The sequence below is a fragment of the Stegodyphus dumicola genome, chromosome X2 (assembly GCF_044657685.1).
Source record: "Stegodyphus dumicola isolate Sdum_Otavi_A_Nest chromosome X2, ASM4465768v1".
Classification (NCBI taxonomy): Eukaryota; Metazoa; Arthropoda; class Arachnida; order Araneae; family Eresidae; genus Stegodyphus; species Stegodyphus dumicola.
Window position 1 is genome coordinate 182,708,924 of NC_140781.1, and position 24,684 is coordinate 182,733,607.

The 24,684-nt window shown below is 33.8% G+C and overlaps 1 protein-coding gene across 2 annotated transcripts in view; it reads right to left on the reverse strand.

Moving 5' to 3' along the window:
- Positions 1-911: 911 nt before the first annotated feature.
- LOC118191573 (uncharacterized) overlaps positions 912-24,684 on the reverse strand; it is a 46,754-nt gene continuing 22,981 nt past the window's right edge. The window contains exons 2-5 of one of the 2 annotated variants that reach the window (XM_035362392.2): positions 16,537-16,699; positions 16,014-16,144; positions 5,280-5,443; positions 912-1,994 (exon numbers count right to left, since the gene is read on the reverse strand). In XM_035362392.2, coding sequence (XP_035218283.1) covers positions 1,991-1,994; positions 5,280-5,443; positions 16,014-16,144; positions 16,537-16,693 — 456 coding nt within the window. In that variant the 5' untranslated portion in view covers positions 16,694-16,699 and the 3' untranslated portion in view covers positions 912-1,990. Of the gene's footprint in view, positions 2,985-5,279; positions 5,444-16,013; positions 16,145-16,536; positions 16,700-24,684 lie in introns of both variants that reach the window. The other variant, XM_035362383.2, reaches the window with a different exon arrangement.

Below are 24,684 nucleotides of genomic sequence, written 5' to 3' on the forward strand. Positions count from 1 at the left end.
GGAATTACTGGAGCCAGATGTGGAGTTCCTTAATGAATAATCCTACTCCTGCTGAACAATTTAGACCTGTTGGTGTCATTAACTTTAGATGAAAAACTGGACATGACTACTTCATGACACTTGTACAGATTTTGTTAATCACTCTCTCCATCTTGCCCCTAATGTGATACTGATGACATGTGCAGTGACCATTTAGACATTTATAGACTTACTGATGTGACAATGGCTAAATGATGTCAAAAATTACTGTACACTTTTTAATGTTTCCGAACTGTATTGGGCTGCCCGTCAGACTAATGGCAGTTATGCCTAGGTCTAGCAAAGGATAATTTTTTTTTTTTATTCATAATGGATGTTCTTTAACCTTAATACTTTTTAATCTTTCTCAATTTAACCTTTTGAAGACGGGATGGCCATTATAGTGGCCATAGAGTCCTCTCTTTGAAAATACGGGGTTGTCCACTTTAGTGGCCATGTCTTTTCCCATTTTCCAGGCTGAAAAGTGGGGTGTAATGTCAAATTCGACGTCCCTGGGGTTTTAACCACTATCTCTTTCAAATGCCTTCTTTTTGCGACATAGACGCACCCCTCTGAGAATCCATTAAACTACACACAAGAATCTTTGTTGCAAACAGGAGGTGTTTTTTTAAAGGGGGGAAACATTCGGTTCAAGATTCCCCATCCTTTGATAGCTTTTACTGCTACCAAAGCCCCAGCCTCAAAAGGTTAACTTATAAGAATTATTTCTACATTCAGTATTTTTATCTTTTTTACTAAATAGAGGTAAATTGTTAACCTTCATACGGTGTTTGCATGTTTGTTAACTTGAAATGAAAATACCGATTTTATTTTGACACTTGATCATCAGAATATTCAAAGCTACTCAATAAGAGAAATAAATAAACAAAACATGACTTACAATTTTTTTTATTATTTTCCATGATCATGGCACATAATAATGAACAAAATCCAAGTTGCACAATACTAATGTCTGATGTATGAATTAAATACCTAACATTGCTTCAACTCTACAATTCATTTCAACAGAGAACTTTAACAAATATAAGTACTCTGTTGTATATGGAGTTTGAGTATTATACATGCAAAAAATTCATTAAAATTACCTTTCACAAATATGATTACAACATATGGATTACATAATTTGTCATCACTCAATTCATGATTATATATAAAAAACTTCACTAAAATACCCACAAAGCTTCTCAACAATTTGATTAAATATTAATTCATTATTTTAGATCAATGCTCTCGTGATAAACAGGGCATATATTTCAGTATTAATCAAACACCACTAAACCTATAAGGCATTTTATGAATAAAAAATTCAGCAACAAGCACAACAGATGCTTGTTTACCATTCAGATGAGAGAATAATGTGTTGACATGTACACCCTTCATGAAAAAAATATTTTCTTCCCATCAAAAGTAACAGCTCATCATGCAAATTTACAGAAATTAATTCATTAGTATGACAACAGAGACTTTATAATTTCCTAAACACTGCAAAGATCTTCATTTACAAGTATAAAATTCCCCACTATCAAAACAACTGTACTCTTCACTTCCCAGTAGCATTTGTTAAAACAAGCACCAAGCTTGAGACTTTGGTACAAAACTGCTCATATTTTACCACTTATGAAGTTACAATATGGAATACCTCCGGTTCTCTTACCAGAGCTAAAGGAACAGATGACTGGCAGAGCCACAAAAGGCTTATCACTTTCAAACTGAAATCTGTGGTTTTTCATATGTGTGCATTTAAAAAAAGTTAAGAAAAAACTATATAATCCAAAATTTTGTGATTTACTTTTTACCTATTATTAAAAAATACAATTAAAAATACACCCCATGGATGTTTTCTGAGACACTAAGCATAAGAGTTGAAAGATAAACTAAGTTTAATTTTATAAATTGTCACCAGACAAGAGTAGCATGCATATTCATGGTAAGCACCACCAAGATTTTCATTTTATCTGAAAAACAATGAAGAAATAAAAATAAAAATACAATTATAATTGGGCATAATTTACGATCATTTGCTCCATATAATGATCCTTATTAAAGACAATTCTATCATAAATGGTCAAAAGAAAACATTTATTTAAAAAGCAGTAACATTTTGCTTGAAGTTGATTTATATACATGTGAAAGGCAGTTTTTAAGTAACAAGTGCATAATTTTGAGACAATATGTATAGTCAACAATACAAAAATAAGGCTCAATTCATTAAGTCTGAATAATACCATCTTATCAATCAATATATAACACCTACAGATATAATGAAAGCTGAGATGCACTCTCTATAACAGTGTGAAAACATAAGATGGACAGCATCCCATAAAATCATTACCTACATAAAGTGTGCAGTCATCATGCCCAGTTTCACACTTAGTGTAATTTTAAGAGCTAAAAATTGACAGTTTATACAATTGTCAAACTCAAAGAAAAAAAAAACATAATAAAGCAAAATCGTTTAAACAGAATGCTATCCCTCCCCACGATGACAACCTTGAATTTATTCCACAAAACAGTCCTTTTAACAAAATGATGATGTAATTAACCATCTATAATGCAGGCAGAGACCAGAGGATACCTAAACAAGAAAAAGTACATCATTCTGTCTAGTTCTGGATCTGAGTGCATTCTTTCTGAACCCAAAAAGCAATGCTTTCTGCTCTCCAGATATATGACGGCACATACTTGAATCAAAGACATCTGCAGGGAAAGGCTTACAAGCCAAAACTAGGCCGTCAAGATAAACACAGGAGCAGCTTATTTCCCCACTCTCACCAAATTGTGTGGACCAATTTCTCAAAGACACCAGAGGCTGCAACGTGGGCAGGTGGGAGGCTTATGCCTTCATTTCACACTCACGAGCAATGTGGCCAACCTCTCCACAATGGTAGCACTTACTAGGTCGGCTCGAGCGGCAGTTACGAGCAATGTGCCCTCTTTCATTGCACCTGCGTAGAGAACAGGTAATTTAAATTTGAAATTTAAGGATGTGCTTGCAAATATCTTTACAAATTTTAAGTTAGACTTTATTAAGACAGATAAAAATATTAACATGAACAGTAAGAAAAAGTGACAGTCAACAGTAATTAAGAAAAATGCATGTACAAGGTTCCCACTAACTATTTACACTGTAAGCCCTCGTTCTACAATGGACTTCTTCAGACAACTCTGATGCAGATCAATTTTGTGGAATCAGTTCCACTGAAGTTAAACCTTCACTTTAATTGTTGAATACCAAATGGACTGTGTACTGACTAGCAATGTTACAAAGTTCATAATTATTATGAATCTAGCATAGTTTAATCAATTCTTGCTTTAAGCAGTATTCCTTAAAATGCCCTTCACTCAAATTATTCATTTACTTTCATGTTATTTTAACTACTTTAACCCTTTTACAATGGGCACCTCAGTGAACAAACCGATCTTGTGGGATGGCGCACTCACAGGAAACGCTGTTAAATGGGAAAATTATGTTACTACAACTTTCAACAAAAAAATCGCAAAAACAAAATTTGCAGTTCAGCTGTTCCAATTTTTGGTACCTTATGAGAGGAACACTCAAGCAGTCGTCAGAAATCATTTAAAAACTTGTCTTAAAATTTTCCTTGTCATTTGAAATAAGAAAATGTTTTCCTCAATGCTAGCCAAACTTCAAGAGAAATATTAAACAATAGGATATATATCACCAAATTACCAAAAAAAATTAAATAAAATTATTCAGTCACGTCAAGAACACCCATCAGCTGATGCAGTTAAAAGCCAGCCTTCATCTGCATGATTTCCACTTTCATTTTGAAACAAAATACTGCAACAGAATGAAGGTTTAACATTCTCCAGTTTCAGTATAATCCACTAGAACAGATACAGGGCTATACTTAGCAGCAAAAAAAAAAAAAAAAAAAAAAAAAAAAAAAAAAAAAAAAAAATACTAATTAAAACTGATTTGTATAAAAATTCAGATGTGGCACAACCCTCCCAAAAGTTACAGCTTACTTTTCTATGATTTTTTCCTTCAAAACTAACCTGAAGAAGCTATGCTAAAACTGTACTTAATCACAGATCTAATCATTTAAATTTTCATTTCCCCACCCCAGAATTCCGAACGTTCCTATATGAAAATCATATGAAATGAACTCAAATGCATATAGTATAGGCCTCAACCTGCGATAAGGCACTAATTTACATTTTGTATAAATGTTGCACATTAATAATAATACTATAAATAACATATTTTATGCTTTTGTGGAAATAAATATTAAGTTTGAGAAACAGTATTTTTAGGGGAACCTTGCACTGCTATTATTACAAACATTTAGAAAAGAAGTAGTATAAATCACATTTTATTAGTAATAAAAAGCAAATGATTTAAGCACAAGAAAGTATATAAGTGAAAAGAATCAATATTAGTAGAGTAAGCAATTTTAATTAGAAAGCACAAATAGAAAATAAGCAAAATGCAGAGGTTCACAGCTCAATTCAACTCTTTCGCTACAAGCCAACCCCTATCCAAACAGCCAAGTACCTGCTTTTCACCCAAACCAAAAAGTGCAAATAACTTATTCTCACATAGCTCCTTACTTAATAATGTAGCAAAAGAGTTAAAGAATATGTTGTTATTTAGCAAAAGCCAAAGTTAAGGAATGCAGACAATGGCCCACTCAGTGTTATATATGGATATTGGGAAAAAATAAAAAAAAAAGTTGCACCACCACATAAATTACATCAAAAATTATTTTTTCCAATGCATATGTTACAATCTTAAAAAGTAACCAAAGAGGAAAAGTAACCATTATTAATTCATACTTATTTTTAAACGGCAAATATTACTGCATGCATATTCAGTTAATGTTTAACAATTTTATACACTTTAAAAGTACATGCAACAGTCTGAAAGACAATAAAAATTCACTGCACAAAATGTATACTGTCTTCAAAGCACTAATTCACATAAAATAAACACTCAAACATTAACCTAAAAATTACCTCCCCCCCCAAAAAAAACTCACTTTTATGGTTAAAATGTTTAAAAATTTGATATATAAATCACATGTTATAAAATCTTATTTTTCCTTTCATAACATTAAATTACAAAATTAATCAGATCATAAAATATATTTCAAAACAATAGAAGAGTCAAGAAACCAAACTATCAGCCTTAAAAGGACCAAAATGTTAATAGAGAAAAAATACAGTTTAAAGAAATTTTTTAATATATTAAGTGAAGGAGCTACTGATATACATACCGATAGCAAACTGTATCATCAACTTCAGCAGAATTTCCACCCTCAGGGCAGTCACGACTAATGTGGCCAGTATCACCACATGTGTAACATTTACGATCATCCCTTTCCCTATCAGCTCCAGGGCATTCACGAGATACGTGTCCAGGTTTTCCACACTGATAGCACTAAAAAAGAATACTTACTGTATAAATTTCTTACAATTTATAACAATACATAAATGCTATCCAAATGCAGATTTTTTAAATTTTGGTACTGCCTTATTTAAATAATAAAATTTAGCTGCTGTGTAACAGCATACTTTAAAGGTCCCTATAAGCTAAGCACTGGCTGCTTTGGTAAACTGATTTTTTAACTAATAAAAAAAAACGTTTCAAGCCACAGTTTATATCAATGACACGAACAACACACTAACTGAAGATTGGTATGCAGCAACCACATGGTGGTATGCTTCTCTTGGTATGTTGTTTGCTTGTGTGCCATCTATTAGCACCACTGAGAAGTGCAGCAGTTCTTGAGTTTTGCGAAGATTATACCCGGGGATTCAATCCTGGGTCTTTACATGCAAGTCAAATTCACTAGCACAAAAGAACTCCTGTGCACTAGGTTCAAGAATTCCAACTCTCTCAAACAGGGTTCATAGCCAAGTTTTCGTTAAAAAAATAAGCACCTATAAGCACTTTTCAAGCACATTTTAAGAAAAAAATTAGCACCTGTCTAATTACATTATACACAACTGCATAACCTTAAAAATTGTAATTTAAAATATGAGAAATGCATATTAGGAGAGAATAAGCATTACCTCAACCATGGAAAATAATTACTTTTTTTTTTTAAATTTTAAATAACAGTTCAATTTACAGAACTAGTTACAATGAGAGGAAAAAAACAACTATGCAGGACTAAACTACAGTAGAAGTCCATTAGTTCGGCATCCAACAGCCCGGAATGCCCGATAGTCCGGCATCGCTCCGGAAAATTGTTAAAATTTTGGTTTTCTCCAAAAGTGTGTCTTTTTAAAGCAAATAAAACCGCTCGAGAGCTATTCGGAAGTTTTCGGGGTAGTTCCGAGATCATCCGGAAGCGCTCGGTATTGTTCAGAAACAATTAGCGGCTGGCTAGTCTCAGCTGTCACAACAAATTCAGGTGCAGTGCAGCTCCATTAATCAATCACGAAGCGTCTTCGCCATTTTTTTGTGTCCTTTCACATCACAGTAAACGTAACTTTTGAAACTGTTTATAAAAAAAGTGGTTTTCGTTCTAACTGTACAGTGACCATGTTTTCAAAACCTAAGCCTTCGAGTTCAAAAGGAAAGAAACGAAAACACGTAACACTGACTCTCAATCAGACTCTAGAAATCATCAAACGGCTAGAGAAAGGCGAGAATAGAAATGTTTTAATGAATGAGTTTAATATTGGCTCATCAACTATTTATGACATTAAAAAACAAAAAGATGAACTAATGAAGTTTGCTTCTCAATCAGTAACAACTGAAAAATTGGCTTCTAGACAAACATTAAAAATACCAAAACTGGAACAGCTAGATAGTGTATTGTTCAAATGGTTTAGTGCAGTACGTTCTGAAGGAAAGCCGGTAACAGGTCCAATGATTGTTGAAAAGGCAAAGAAATTTGGCCAAGATTTAGGAGTTGCTGAAAGTGAATGTAATTATTCTGATGGTTGGCTCAGAAACTTTTTTAAGTTTCGGCATGGAATTCGAAGACTTGATGTAACTCCTTTCAGCAAACCAAAACTCTGCAGAAAAATACAAAGACGAGTTTGAGAAAATCGTGGCTGATAATGATTTAACACCTGAACAGATTTACAATGCTGATGAAACAGGGCTATTGTGGCGATGTTTACCAACATCTACACTAGCTGGGGGAGGAGAAAAAGCAGCCAAGGGTTTTAAAAAAAACAAAGACAGATTAACCGTTTTGCTATGTGCTAATGCGTCTGGAAACCACCGAGTGACCCCTTTTGTGATAGGTAAATCTGCAAAACCCAGGGCTTTTAAGAATGTTACACACTTGCTTGTCCAATACGATGCTCAATCAAATGCGTGGATAACTGCCACCCTCTTTAAAGACTGGTTTTTTCACCACTTTGTGCCTGAGGTCAAGGAATCCTTCAAAAGCCTTGGTCTACCAGAAGATACTAAAGCCATCCTTCTTTTGCACAATTGCAAAGCCCATCCGCCAGTAGATGAGTTAGTTTCTGGAAATATTGTTGCTACTCTGCTCCCACCTAACGTAACATCTTTGATTCAACCCATGAACCAAGGGGTTATTCAAAATTTTAAATGCTTTTATAGAAGGTCTTTTATTCAAGGCCTGTTAAATGCCGACTGTGACGTGACTGATTTTCAAAAAAAGTTTACAGTAAAAGATGCCGTCTATGCTATTGCACAGTCTTGGAACCAGGTAAAAAATACAACACTCCAAAAATCGTGGAGAAAACTTTGGCCAGCTGCAAACCCTGCATCTGACCTAACTCTACAGGCTGATGAGGAAGAAAACTATCAAGACGCTCTGACCAAAGTTTTGGTTGTCGTTAGAAGTACTGACAATCCCTTGAAAAACCTGCCTGAAGATGAGGTAGAGGAGTGGCTTTTAATCGACGAGAATAAGCCTGAAGAACTAACCGATGAGGACATTATCAACATTGTAATAAACCCTCAGCCTACTCAAAATCTTGAAGAAAATGACTCAGATGCCGAAACGGAAGAAAAGGAAAAAATCAGCTGGGCAGAAGCTGCAGAATAACTAAATAAGTTTATCTCTTTTGCCGAGGCTAGTAATAGCTACAGTGCTTCAGAAATTATTGATTTCCATATCATTAGAAATAAATTTTATACTAAACGCCAAAAGTCAAGGAAACAAAAAGACATTCGTGACTTTTTTAAATCTAAGTGAAAATGTTTTACAGTACATGTACATACATTATATGAAATGTAAAATAAACTTTGTTGTATGTATTTGCATACTGTATTTTTAGTTTAATTATTAACCTAATTGTTCTTATAATTACCGCCCGATAGACCGGAATTTTCGGTAGTCCGGCACCGAGCCGGTCCCGGATTATCGGACTTCTACTGTATATTACAAGATTTAATGATGAAATTTCAGTTCAAAATAGAGAAAATAAATAATAATAAGGCATATTTATTGTACTCACTAAGAACCTAATAATAAATACAATTTATTTTTCCACTCATATTGATATTTAAATAATTTAAATCTAAATTCTGAACATATTCTAAATTTTCATTGTATATCAGTTTTCCTTTAACAGATATTGCACACAAAGTAATTTAAGTAAAAAAGAGGAACATTTCTGAAATCAGAAGACAGAAATTTGCTTCATGCAGTCATCCTTAAACAGTAAAAGTAAAGTTAAAGTAAAGCTTAACTAACCCGCATACTTGGAAATTGGCGAATATTTGAACAAGTCGAGCGTAACTTGAAAAAGAAGAGCGGGGGGGGGGGGGGGGGCTGTAGCCGCTCTTTAAATTTTTCCGCTAAATAAATGCTTTTGACATTTCGATATGCACATCATACAAAAATAAACCAATGGAACTGAAAAATATTCTGCTTAGCAAGCACAGTAAAACTCGTTTTAAGTGTTCATAGACAAATCTCGTACAGAACATCAAAATTAATTATCTCTGCAAAATACCACAAGCGTTATTGCGCAATAGGTGTGCCGTAATTCTTCCTTACGTGATATTATGCGATCGGAATCAACAGCTGCCGGTATTGGGAGAATAAAGAACTAAATAACTGGGGTGTTTGTCATTCTAATTTTCAACAGACGGCGTTAAATTTCCGGAATAGAATCATTCTTCGCTTGGGTTGGTAGACTGCAGAACTTTTAGTCCTATTCAATCCAGATTGGAAAGAGACAAAAAAAAAAAAAAATCCTTCGGTTGTTTTGCAGCAAACTGTTACAGTTTCAATATTCGAGATTTTGCGAAGAAAGGGGAGAACTTCCCAATCTTTGTACTGTATAATGTATTGGCCAAAAAAAAAAATTATTTTGACTATTTGATAACTTTCCCTTTATTTAAGCCATTCCGAATATTATTCCTTAGAAAGGATTTCTGTGTTAAAACACAACCATTTTGAAAGTTTTCTATACTTCAGCAGTTACTGCAACTATGTTATTATAAACATTCATACATATGCTCATAACATAAGCATAACGATCATAATAAACACGAATGTGAACTGACCAAGCGGAACGAGAATGCAAATTATTAAGATCTTGATAGAAATTCAAACGTGTGTAGTATTTGGGTGGGAGGAAAAAAAATGTCGAATATACCGGAATTTTCTACTGCTTTCGCAATTCTTTGACCAATAGAACGACGGGCACCTGTCTGTACTCTTTGTGCACACCAAAGGTTATGTTAATGCAGAGAAAGGGGAAAAGCTATTTCCGGGAGTAAGATTCACCATCTGACATTCCATAGAAGGAAAGTTGTTTTTCCATAGGAAAGTTGTTGTTTATTTAGTTTTGGCTTTGGTACCGGGAAAAAGAGTGTGTTCATTACAAAAAAAAAAAAAAAAAAAAAAAAAAAAAGAGCAAAAAATAAGCACTAAAAACAAAAAAATAAGGGCTTTAAAGAAAAAGTAAGCACCTATAAGGGCCTTTATATTTTATAAGAACCGCTACAAACCCTATCAAATTAGCAAGTGTTGAGCGACTCTCGATATTGCTACAGGCATTACAGGGTTCGTACACATTTCTGCACACGGAAATTAAGTACTTTTAAGGACCATTAATGAAAAAAATTAAGGACCTATGAGCAAATGGGAATTTAATGAAATCAAAATTATTATCTATGCCTGAACTTCACTACTGTGATAACCAGAGCCAGATTTAGACTTGATAAGGGCCTGAGCTATTTGAGATATGGGACCATTTATGAGTCTGTTATACTATGTTTTATTTTTTTGGGGGCAACAACTTGTGTATAGCTTATACATAAATCCTACACTGGTAATACCATTCTAAAAATAAAACAGATCCGTTAAGTAGGATGCATTATTATTAAACATGAATTAACATAATTATTGATAAGTTTGAGAATAAGATAAACTTTACAAAATTTATCAAGTAGCATTAAACATTTTACACTCATAATAGTTGGAAATATTTGAAAAGATAAGTGACATTTTATTTACGTTTTACTAAAAGTTAGCTTTATGTTTTTAAATGCCTTATTTTGTCACACAGTTGCTCAGTCTCTAGAGGTTTAGTAAATAGCAGGTAGATTTTATGTCAAGCGGCATAGGTTAAAACGAGAAGTAAAATCATAATCAACATGATTCATAACGAAAGACTGGATGTTGTTACCGTTGTTGATTGCCTACAGAGAGGACTTGCTGATTGGAAGAAACCTGAAAGGCCTCATGTAAGCACGATTGGTAAGTTTTGAAAGTTAGTTGGACTCTGACACAGTTATCTTGTAACCATATTAAGGGTTAATGAAATTCAATAACTCGCTTTAATAGGTAGAGATAATTTTTAAGTTTAAGCAGTTAGTTATAAATAATTAAATTAAGTAGTTCGATAACTTTATGGATTTACATGGCCACTATTAAATTTTATTTATTTGTTAAAGCCCTATTAAATTCACAATCTGATAAAATTTCTCAGTTTAAAATACATGTAATTTATGACATTGATTCTTAAACGATATTAGGATAATTACACATTAAATGCTACAAAGCACTTATGTTTTGTAACAAACATTCAACAAAATATTTATGCATCTTTTTAATTTGAAGCCTTCCCAGACAATTTGGTTAATTTATATCGATTTACTTCTCTATAAGCATCTTTACTAACAATCAGAAATTTGTCTCAATACACAAACCTAGTGTTCTCCCTAGTTTTTATGTGCTTTATCACATAACTTTCAACCTCTTCACAATGTACCTATGACGGTTTACTTGATCTGGTAAAAGTTAAATAGTCTAAAACATCCCGACAGACGTGAAGAAAATTATGTCTGAAACTACAATCAGACAAAGGTTTAAATAAGCCTCTTATTTAAAAAGCATTCAAACATAAAGGAATGTTCTGACGCTAACAAGATTAATTTACAGCTCATGGTGATATAATTAACCAAGAACATTAAAATATGTGGACTAGTGGTCAATCATTGTGTATACCTGTAAATTTACAATTTGTGTTAATATATTTGCAAAAACAAAAATTTGTTATTACAGCTAAATAAATCTATTTACTTTCAGGGTCTGAAATGTAAAAAACAGAAAGTAGATCAAAGTACAATCAATTTGCATATGACCTTTCCTGTAAGAAATCACTCTGTCATCCACATTTCCTCTCAGTGTAACACATCAACTTACCTCAAAATAAGTTACAATGACATCCTTGATAAAATGAATAAGAAATAATTGATTTTTTTCCTGTGAAAGAGGTAATTCACTTTTTTTTTTTTAAAGATCGTAAGCAAATCTGAAGCTCATTTCCTGCAAATTTACCCAAATCATTCCCCAATACTCTGCTATAAAATCATTCCTAATTTCTAAATATAAATCATTGTACATAAAAAAGTAGAACACACACCCTTTCAATATGCTGAAAAAAATTATGATTTTAATGTTTTTACTGTTATATAAGCAAGTTTGAATTCAAGTTCACACAGAATTAGGTATATAAAAACAGACCTACATTCTTGATATAGGTCTGTTTGAAACAGGCTTCTTAACTCTTAGAAAAATGAAGCTTTTGCTAACCTGTATAACTCTTTGCTCTATCGCTAATGCTTAAAATAATGAAGCACCCGAAATGCCTTTCTCAGCAATTTTTGTATTGATGGATGCAATACAAAAAGACATGAAGATTTCAAATGACATCCTTCCCAACAAATTATTTGTTGCATTTCTTATCTTTTTAGATACCAAACCACAAATAAATCCTTTTAGGGATAAGGTGTGCAGTCCTTAAGGGCTACACATCTTAGGGAAGGAGAGAAGACAATGTAATTTTTGCTGTTTTGGGTGGTTGTTTGAATAAAAGCAATCTCCCAGAAGCTGCTTGAAATGAAATATTTCAGTTATTTGATTAGAAGGCAGAGAAATATCTAAGAGAAAGATTTCATATACTAGAATTCTCTCTGATAAGTTGCTAACTACGGCCTATTCTAAAAGAAACTATGACTTTACTAGAAGATATGACTACAGACACAGAGGAAGCATGTTGGAAAAGATAATGGTCGTATTTCAGTTTATTCCAATCAAAGTTACTGCTTTGAGGTAAAGGTAAAATAACAGTAAAGTAAATAATATTCCATTATCCCTGTTGATAAATGAGATTAGCTAGTAAAATTATAAGTGCATTAACATCCAGAGAATATGCATTGGTTGTGTAGCTTTTTAGATCTTGTAAATTAGATGGAATAGGAGAGTGCTGTCTGATGCATCTTTCCATTATATCCCACACATTTTCTATGGGTGTTAAAGATCTGGGCCATGTGGCAGCTAAGGAACGTGTTGGAAGTCAGCCTGACGTTCAGCAAACCAATTTTGAACACTTCCGCACGATGTCTAGTTAGATTATCGTCTATGAAGTATCTACCAGTCGCCTTCAGTATAAAAATGCAACAGTGAAGGGTGCACTTTAAGCTGCCAGTATATCTAGGTACATCATAACTGTTTACCCTCAAGGAACACCAGGGCACCATTTCCATGACAGCTGAACATGCCCCATATCATGACACTCTCACCCAACCTTTGTGCAGTGCAAGTAAAGGCTAGATGGCTTCATGGAGTTCTCAAATACGTCGTTTTCCATCAGTGCAATAAAGTGTAGCACAAAGGCCCATTTCCACTACTGCGCTGCATCAACTGAAGACATGGCTACGGCATCCGTACCAGCGTTTCCACTGCCGCGTATCCATAGATTATTTTCATTTTCTGCTGCTAGATGTCACTGTAATATTTTTGCTTGCAAGTTACAACACTGAATATTTGAATTTTTCCCGCTTAAGCAACTACTGTTTGTTTTGGATTTGATATGGATCCTGACGTAAAACATAGAAAAGTTTTGTTTACATGTTCCATGTTATTGGAAATTTTTATTTCTGCTTATGAATTGTGAAAGTACGCTAGCAATTTTTAGATAAGTAATGTTATAATGCATATTATGAACATCACTAATTGCATAGAAGCTGAAGTAAATTTTAAAAATTTCTTTGCATTTCTAGAAGCCTTAAATATTAATGAAATAATATAGATATTATTAAAACTAAAATGTAATGTTACTGAAAAAATAAATAAATGAATAAAATAAAAAAGTTAAACAAACTAAAAAATAGTTGGTACTTTAAATATACAGAGCAACTGTAAAGAAAGGTTCACAATATTTACACAAAATTTGCTGTGCTTGTATACCACTGACGGCCATGTGAGATTGTTTATTTTTAAAATATGCCCAAATTTAAGGAGAAAACAGGTAACATATAAAATTTTAGCATCAATTTCTTCAGGATCGTAGCTGGATAATTTGTCAGAAATATCGCTTGCTTTAAAATGCACTATGGGCAGTTATATTTTATGCATAATCTATAAAATATTATATTTAATTTAAACATTTTTAATTCATATCTCTTTTTATAGAAGTTATAAAAATAAGCTTTTTCCCTTCATATATATATACACACACATTAGGTAAAGAAAATGGAAATATTTAATTAATTAATTCCGATGCTTTTGCTGGAGAGGAATGAATTTAAAACCAATTATTATAGTAATTTTTTGTTAAAAAAATGTTTAGGACATTAATACTGTCTGTTAATTGGTAATGAAACAATCCCAATGTCTGAGTACACGTATGTTTATTCACATAAAAGTGAAACCAAAATACATACACGTATATGTGTACAGGATATGCTTTAAATTTGTATTATATAGTTTTCAAATTTTTTTGAGGGGAAAATTTAAATAAATAAGACCATAAATAAAACATCATATTTAATGCATATAATAGAAATGAATTATAAAACACGAATATAGATCAAATTGGAACAAGAAGCTAAGAAAGTTGCAGACAGGGTGGAAAAAGCGTATAGGATTCGAACTCACAACCCCAAAAGTTAATCCTTGTTACCGTTCAGATTTGCCACTAAGCTAGCATCACACAGGAATGATATGCATATTTCGCTTATATACATCATCAAGTAAATTAATTTTTTAAATTTTTGGCCTGTTATGAAATCAATTTTTTGGTCCTATTTCAGTGTGCTATCATCTAAAAAATTCACCAGAGTTTGTTCTTCAGCTTCTAGTACATTCCTTACAAAAAACATCTTTTAAAGTTGCGTTACGATTGAAGTTAAACGGGCTACTCCAAATATATTCCATATGCTTACAAATATATGTTAGCCAAAAAGGTATATTTATTAATAGAGAAATACATATTTAACATACTCTGATGCAGTGGAATATTGAAAGGCTATCAAATTTAATTTTTAATTAACGTTTTTAGTTTTTACCTGTTTCTAAAGAAAAAATAACTCTTTTAATGCCATATCTGATTTGCTACAGCAGTTTGATATAGTTCAGTTTCATTAAAGGTAAGTGTGTATGCAGAACTAGGAAATAATTGTCAGGACAAATTTTGCTATTTCATGGACTTGAAATTATATTTTTTGCACCTGATTTTCTTGAACTGAATTTCTTCATCGCCTGATTTTCTATGTGAGCTAGTACTGTAGTTGCAGTTATCTTGTTTTTCTTATCTTTTTTTAAAACTAAATTCAGCTGGTTGCTGTCTTTTTCAGTACACAGATTTCTTGCTATAATGTTAATTCAGAAATAAGTATTTTTTAGCAAAACATTCTTTACCTAAGCCAGTGTTCATCACTACTTCTGCCGCCATTAATTTTTGATGACAACACCCGATTGCTCCTTTTTTACCATGTGACTAACACATCCGCCGACATACAGATAGAAATTGAACCTTGTTGATCTCCATCTGTATGTCATCCGTCACCGCACATCGGCCGGATTGCAGATGACAATCAAAGTAAATTTGCTCGCTAATTGGAGAAACGCATATGCAGCAGTGGAAATGGGCTTTGATTCAGCTGACCACAACACCTGTTTTCCAGTCCTCTGATGTCCAGTGTTTTTTCCTGACACCACTGCAAACGAATTTTTGCATGTTTGGCAGAAATGAGTGTTTTCTCTCAGACTTTATTTTAATTCAGATACATTAAGAGGGAAATTTGGAGATTTACAGGGAGATGAGATGAAAAGGGGTTTTACTGACAAGCTAGGCAACTTTACATTAAAAAATTAACCACAATTTGGAGTTTACTGGAAAGAGATAAAATTTTAATCAAAAATCCAATAATGCAGGAATATACTATAAAAACATGAACATTTCTTTAATCTGAGGCTGATATTTATAATATATTATTTTTTTAAACCAAATTTTAAGACGGAATGACAATACCACCTTAAAATTAATTAATAATGAGACTTCTTCAGTGATATGAAACCGAATGGTACTTTGCAAAATTTTCATAACAGGCCTTTTTTCATGCAAAATTCCATATAATGAACAGTCCCATGCATCAAAATGACCACTGTGGTCTTTAAATTTATAACCATTATCCACAAACCTTAAAATGTAGTTCAGTGAATATGAATTGAGATTATTTACAAAATATTTTAGCTGCAAGCTAAATACCAACTTACAGTTATTTTACGATCTTCATTATCACATTCCCTGCTTATGTGACCAGATTTTCCACAGGTGTAACATGTCTTATCAGATTCACGGCATTCTCTGGCAAAATGTCCACTTCGTCCACAGTTGTAACAGGAGGCTTCAAGAAAAATAACTTTTACTCAAACACAGCATACAACTATATAATAAATCAATAAAAGAAACAATATCCAAATCAAACAAACTTTAACAGAATATGTATAATATAATCAAATTCCAACAGAAATACTGTATGTTTATTTTATGAAAAAACTTTTTCTAGTTATTTATAGCCTACTAAATTTCCATAGTTAAATTATTGTGCAGATTAAGCACAGAATAAAATATCTGATGTTAATCATTTTCCCTGATATTCGCATCTTCTAAAAATATGACTAAATAAAACATGATCAAAAATCTTGTTTCTAAATGTTCACTCTTAAAAAACTACAGATATAAAACACGATATAAAAATTAGAGATGAACCGAATAAAAACATTTAAAATTATTTACCTCTGGGAGAAGAGCGTGAATCACTCCCTCGTCCACCACGGTAACCTCCACCTCCACCTCGTCCACCACGATAACCACCACTGCGTCCATCACTCAAAGTACAATCCCGGGCAAAATGGCCAGTTTTATGACATTTGTAACATTCACTGGAATTCATATTTATCTAAAAGAATTTGAAATTTTTATGGAAACTACATTTAAGAAAAAGTACATAAAATTATAGGACCATTCTAACAAAAACAAGTTTTTTTTGGTTAATTATTAATTAGTTTAATTAAGATATGCAAATATCATCTTCAATTCTTTTAAATACAAGGTTACATCTAACATTTTAAATCACACTAACACATTCTTATACGTATACATAAAAAGACTTCCTTAAGTGCCTACTTAGAGCATTCCAAAATTAACACCCATTGCCCTTAAAATTTTGCAAAGCCCATACATTTGCTCTGCCAAAGTTGAGAGTGAATTTTCCATTTAAGAAATTTATTTTTGATATCTACTTTTAATCGACCTACTCAAACAGAATTTGAATATTTAATATTAACATTATACAGTATGTCAACCTCTTGAGAGTGAAAAATCAGAAAAAGGATACAGCAAATTTTACAAAGAAATGTTGGATTATAGATACCTATATAAATATTTTCAAACTATTACACAAATATTCTATTTCAAACTATTACAAAAATAAAGAAAAGGAAGACTTTAATGGCAATCAAAAACTTTATGCTCTATTTGCATGTAATTTTTCTCTTAATCTTCGACATTTCAGATTTAGTTAGACTTTTGTTTAGAATATGCAGAAGGAATTGCTACAAATACCAACAATGAAACTGAAATATGATAGATGGTGCTTACAAATGCCTGTGTGTGTAAAAATATGTAATTACTTTTTTCTTGCTTGTCCACACTGAAAAGTAAAAACAAAAAACAGAAAATAGAGAGAATAGTGTAAAAAGAAAGAACTCTGAATAATATGAATTGAGATTATTTACATTATGAAGAAGAATAACTGGCTTAGCTGATTTTCTCTAAGAAATAAAAGAAATCTGCATTAATAAACATGACCTCATTTTATAATAATGATGAGTCTGGCTATTCTAGAACAGAGGTTCTTAATCGTTTTGCCCCATGCCACCTTTCACTACTGCTAGAGGATTATTCCCCCACCCCTTTCCAAAACTCAAAAAATACATATACATTTTAGTTTATTTTTTAATGTTTTTATATAAATTATACCACAAAAGAGTACAAAAAATATTGATCAACAATAAAACTTGTATAAAAATAGCTTTATATATATTTTTATACTAAAATACTTGAGATTTAACAAGATTGACCACATCCCAAAATTTCCCACTAGTTGAGAACCACTGCACTAGAACCTTTTGAAATATGCAGGCAAAAAAAAAAAAAAAAAAAAAAGAAAGAAAGAAAGAAAAGAAAAGAAAAACTACCTGAACAGCCAAGCCATTGTCATATATCCAAACTTTGTAACAGAGAAACATCAAAATTATTATGAAAAGAAAAATTCAGAGAAAAAAATAAAGTAAACTTTACCAAAAAGATGGCCACATACCTTAATAACTTGAAACAATTACAGGGGAAATAACTCTTATGATAAAGCATATGTAAAAATACACGAAGTTATTTCTTAAATAACTGCAGAAGATTTTTTGGGGCAAGAGACTATTAACATTATTTTACTAGGTTTATTTCTCTGAATCAAGAATTTTATAAATCATCAAAACGAAAGCTACACATTGAAATGCAAAAATATTCTATTTATTTTAATGATACTTTAAATATGCTGTTACACCTGCCAAAAAAATTGTCATAAAACTTGGAAACCTCCAAAAAAAATTATGTACACAAACTGATCTTAAAATTGCCAAAATGTTGAAAAGTCGCCAAAAACAAAAATAATTAATTATTGAAGAAATTAAACCACAAGAATCAGCTTAATGTTTGTAAATTTTGCAAGACTAGTTTTGATGGTTTAAATACAGAACCATTTTCAGCTGCCTATGGCATGTTATTCCAACTCTTGTTATGTTTCAAAAATGACAAAAGGACTTTTTCATGCAATATAGAAAAACGAATTCAAATGATAACCTAAATCATCCCTCAAACAGCTTCCCCCCTTTTTCAAGCGCCCTATTCATGTCCTTTGTCAATTCCTCGGAGAAATTCCTGAAAATAGGGGATGGAAGGTGATCTGCGGAAATCAAGTCTTGATCTTCTTGATATAGTTATGTTCAAGGTCAAAATCTAAGAACTTTTTTTTTATGCAGACAGACAACAGTCTCATTGATAACACCTCTTTTGAAAGATTAAGTAAAAAATAAAACAGCCATCCCAAAAATTTTCTTGCTGTTTACAAGGCTGATCTCTAACACCCCCCGGCGGTTTAATTCTATATTATACAAAGAAATAATCAGTAGAATACCTTCCGCGAAACGTTTGTGTAAGGTGTCACAAGGTCCCCGCTAGACGGACCAAAGTCCCGCCCAGCTACGGAAACGATGTCCCGCTTACGCGAGATATTTTCGAGATAAACTTCGCCGAAAATATTCCGTCTGCAGCTCTGTCCCGGGTAGAGATCAACCAATCAGACGAAAATTCTGCTTCTGAAGGATCCTGCAGTCCTTATCTGAGCGATAATCGTTTACTGTTTGACGTTCAAGTCTGTGTAAGTGAAAATGGCAACCTAGCTACGTAGGTTTCGTGGAAGTCTGCGAGTTCTGAGAAATGTCCCTTGTCTTTACGGAGCTTCGCCCGTATAAACTTATAAATTAATACACTTTAGAATAAAACCATCGAAACTTGCTAGATGGACAATAAATTACGAAAATTTAAAAACTATATAATCGTTTATACAGAAAAAGGTCTGCGTTTGCATAAATAACCCTCAGAAAAATAAACCAAAAATGGAAGAGAAAAAGACAACTGGTAAAAAACGCGTCACTGAAATCGACGCAACCAAATCCGGAAAATGCCGCAATTAATCCGAATGATACAGGACCATCTCAAAAAGAAATCAAACAAACGCCCATCAGAGATACAAAAAATCGCTCAAGCCCTTAAACAATGAAGACTAAGAACCGACCAATCCTGAAGCTGCTTCCAGACAACTCTCTTTCCACAGCCAACGAGGAAACTTGATACTGGCCACTTTGCCACTCTTCACAAAAGAGCGAATAAAATTACGCCGATTATTATACCGAAAAGGCATATAAATTGGAAAAAAATGTACTCTTTTGTACAAAGAAAGTTATAGATATTAAAGGTGATTCATTCCACATTAAATTTCATGATGCAGATCATTATTGGAAGACAACCAAACATCAGAAAAATAGCGGAATGCCGTTCCATTCATACAAAGTTCGAAAAGACTCTCATGGTAGTAATTAAACTGTTGCCAAACACTGCAATTTCTGACATTGAAGACGAGCTGAAAAACTTTCCCTTTTACAAAGTAACAAAATAAAGAATCCTGAAGAAAAGTCCCAAAACAGTGGAAGGCAGAAATATCTACTACTAACTCATACATTTTCCATCAATGAGAGTTGGATAAGCCTTACCGCTCAAAACCTATTCCTGTGCCATATCTCTGATGTCCAGAGATTCCTAAAAATAATAATAATAATAAAAAACCTCCATTCAAACGCGAAAACTGTTAATGATTTTCCAAAACTTATTCTGCCAAGGCCACAAAATTGAACCTAGCATGGAAAAAAATTCAAAGCCAGAATAAAAATATCGAAACAAATCCAAATGAGGGGTCCCTACTTCTGTGAAAACACACTAGTTTTAAACAAGGCTAAAAAACATTAACAAAGGAAAAAAATTCTAGCACAGAAAAATTGCAGCTCAGCATTGAGATTGCAAAAATTTTTAAACAAATTCGAATATGACTGCAACTAATAAGAATTGAACTACACAGCACTTCGGCAGGAAACTGCTACGTTAAGATTTCATTTTTTAACGCGAACGTCAATTAAAAGCAATTGTGAGACCATGCAAGAGAATCAAATTACACAGGTTCAACATACTTCGCATAAACAGAAACCATAACCGAGGTGGCGGCATCACTAAAAATCATCTTTACAGGCGTTATTTATTACAGACTCCCTTACAAATTAAAGCCACTGCAGTTCTTATTTTTAGTGCCACCAAGTAAGCATTTTGATCTATCTCTGCATAAATCAGTCTAACCACGTGATTTCGAATCAAGACCTTCACAATCTTACTACTATGGTGTCAGTACAGATCATAATTACGGGAGATTTTATCATAGTCCAATCTTTCACCCCAGATACAAACCAACGGCAGACTCCTGCGTTGTTTTGTTGACCAAAACATATAAAGAAAGTAGGACCTAGCAGTCACAAATATTCTCTTAAAATGAATTCACCAACCATCGGCCGTGCGTAACTTCCGTAACAAATAAAGTTTAATGGAAAGTGAAGTCGCACAACACTGGTCGTTCCGAACTAGGTTCGATTATCAGCGCAAGCGCGTCTTTGCGGTTTTCCCCATGTGTAACAAGCCCACCAGCGGGCGAGCGGTGAAGTCGCTAGTAGTTTCGTCCGCGAACGGGCTGGCTGCATGCGCGTTTTTGTGGTTTTCCCTATGTCCCGTGCTAAGAGCCAGTTTCCATTACAATGTCCTCCACGAAGGCATCCCTTCTCTTAGGGAGATAGCTCTCTTGAGCTTTGCGGTAATCATATAAACTCCATGTGTAACGTGTTTATGACCCACTTTCCCTTACAGAGTCGTCCGCGAAGGCAACCTCCCCTTAGGCAGATAGCCCTAAAGTGCTTTGCCGTAATCTCAATAAAACAAACTTAAAAGGAATTCAATATACGCCTCAGATGGAAGTGATAGAAGAGCTTAGCTCGGATCACCTTCTAGTTAACTTTATTTTTTACGGACTGTACCTACCAGTAACAAAATTTCGGAAACTAACCAATTGGGAAAAATTCGGATGTGCGCTGAACTCAGTACCGCACCTCAATACGATCTAGACCTAGACTCAACACTTTAAAAACGCCTGATTAGACTCAAGCAAAGTTATCCTAGAAGACAACCGTAATAAATTCGTAGACAGCGTTCTAAATTAAACTGAAAAACCATATGAGGAAACAATGAAAATATCACGTTATCAAAACCTGAAAATCAGTCTAATAATATAACAGAAATCAACGAAAACATTTTAGAGTAGTTCCGAAAAATGGGATTAGCTGTTAAATAACACGGCTATCGAACGAGATAGCACCTGACAAATTACTCGCTCATTAAGAACCAAGCGCATGAACCAAATATATACCCTAATACACGGGAATCAGATGGCGAAAAGCGAGCTAGACTCTAGAGGCAGTTTTCGCTAATCTTTGCAGACTTTCACCCCGAATTTAACTAATTCAGCATGAGGAAATTAAAATTACATCGATGAATTAAACGTAAAAAAAGGCAAAGGTTTCGATGATATTTAATTTTCAGCTATTAAGGAGGAAGACCATCGTTATGAATGCTTACCCGCATACTTTCCGCAGCAGTAGAAAGAATAGTGATTATTACATTCCTAAAAATCTGTGGGGAAAAAAGGCAACCTTTCAGTTATCATCCGATTATCCACCTTCCCTGCTTTGGGAAGACTTTTAAACGAAATCATTCACAGAAGATTGACGAAAAACCCCTGAAATCAATGGCATAATCAAATCAGATTCAAGCTAGGGCACATTCCACAACTTTCAAATTCTGAATGTTGTGCAGATCGCATATTACGCATTCGTTTAGAAAGGATGCATACAACCTGCTTCCTTGATAGGGAAATGGCCTTCGACCGTACATGGCACGAAAATCGCCTTTACAAACTTGTAAAAATATATTTACTAACTGCAACGGTCAAACCTTCAGGTCATACCTGAAATATCAAACTTTTCAAATGAAAGTAAGATAAGTAAAAGGATTATTCATCGAGCAATGAAAATTTACACTTACTGCGTCATCTTGTTGGATATTACATCTAAACATCGAGATTAATAATCAAACTCTCCCAGTTGTACATTCTAAAAAATATTTAGTCAATGTTTTAAACTTAATTTCAACGAGCACGTAATATATGGCTTACACAAAGGCAACGCTGCTTTAAATGACGACTTAAACCTCAATCACATTATGCTTCGGCTACGTAGTACTTGACGTCGAAAGGGACAACTCTCAGAACGCGCATAATTCCACGAAACGCACGTAGCTAGGTTTCCATTTCCCCTTACTACAAAGACTTGAATGCCAAACAGTAATCGATTATCGCTCAGATTAGGATCACGTGATGCTTCAGAAGCAGAATCTTCGTCTGATTGGTTGCCTCTACCAGGGACAGAGGTCCAGCCGAGACATTTTCGGTGAGGTTTGAAAAAAATCCCGCATAGCCGCAACATGGTGTCCATAGCTAGGCGGGGACTTCGCTTCAAGCGGGGCTCTTTTTCCTAGGAATCCTCCCGTTTAAACCAGTGCTACCAGAATCTCGTTTCTCAGAAAAGTCCCGTCTAGCAGTAGCCAAATGTGATAAAGGCTGCTATCACACGTCGGTTTGTTTCGGAAGAACAACTGTTTGGAACAATTTTTCTGCTTTGTCACAACAGCCAATCACCACAGATCGCTTTGGGGTTAACGCAGGGGAAACTGGTTCCCCATTACAAACAAGCTGATAGTATTCGAAGCTGATAGGTTGAAAACGAACAACTTGCAACATTTTTGGAAAGAAAGGAAAAAGTCGCGCGTCTTTTTTTCAATAGTAAATCAGGCAGAAAAATTGTCCGAAACAGTTGTTCGTGTGAAACAAACGCCGTGTGATATGGGCTTAAGTCTCACAAGTAGAAAATCAAACTTAGACTTGCGAGATTACACATCATTCTAGATCGCGTTGTTTTATTGTACGCCGTCTCCGCGTGGACAGGTGCGCTCAGGACTTACAAAAAGAAAATCGTAATATTTCAAAATAAAATGTTGAGAGTGCGCGGCGCGTGGTTTGGGCGAAATCAACGACTCCTCCGAGATCTTCAATTTTTGCACGCACAAGATTATATTCTTGAAAGTTCTCATAACTCATTGAGTAAAATTATGACCTCACAGAGTAGTCCATATTGCTTAGCTGCTACTCAGTGCTACAATCCTACTACTGAAAACACACCTTTCAACGTCCACTCACTATTGAACACAATGCTGCATGTTAATCTGCATTGTGATTGCAATTGCGTATTTTTATGCATCTTCTTTTTTAGTATCAAAGTTGTATTACACTTCATTTGTATTTTCATTCCACTGTCCCTTTGCAGTGCACTTCAGACTTCAAGGAATTTTACCTTTCCATTTCATACTTCCTACAGCCACTAGTTAATACATAATAAATCTCCTATCTGCCTGTCAGAAAACTGTTCTCATGAGCTTAGACTACCATCTACTTCTGCAACAGAATCAAATAAAATGCTATGGTAGACACAGTAATTTGCCAGATTTTAATGTTTTCGCCGATTACGGCGGCCTTTGCTCTATGCCTAAAAGCCTAGAGGTAAAACCAACTCAGGTAAAAACCAACTGGTAGCATGCCTGTTTCAAAGCTACAGTCAAATTATATTTCTCACTCACAATTTCAGTTAACACATGAGGAACAAAAATGTCAAATTGACAAAATTAAGTAGCGTGTGCCAAATCTGCGTACGTTTTAGCCAAAATTAGACTTTTAATTAATAAAAATCATTTTCCCCAAACGTCAGGGCTTTGCGAAATTATTTCCGCCTCCCAGGCAATTTTCTGTTTTCTACGGCCATATTTTAAGGAAAAAATTTTCAAATTTAATTCAAATAACGTCTTCTCCCAAGCTCGAATTAAATACGTGACACTTATCTTGCGAACAAACAGCACTCTAAAAATGAAAGGAAGCAGGTGCATTGCATTCCCACACCTGTTTAAAGAAAGGAGCTTAATGCCATTCCTGAAATGAAACCTGGTAGGAATAAGGAAATTGTGTTGTATCACCGGTTTGTAATTCGTTAGAAACGTTCACAAAAATAACGGCAATTATGAGCTAGAAATGTGATAGTTGCTTAAATTGTCATCTCAATTATTCATGAGAAG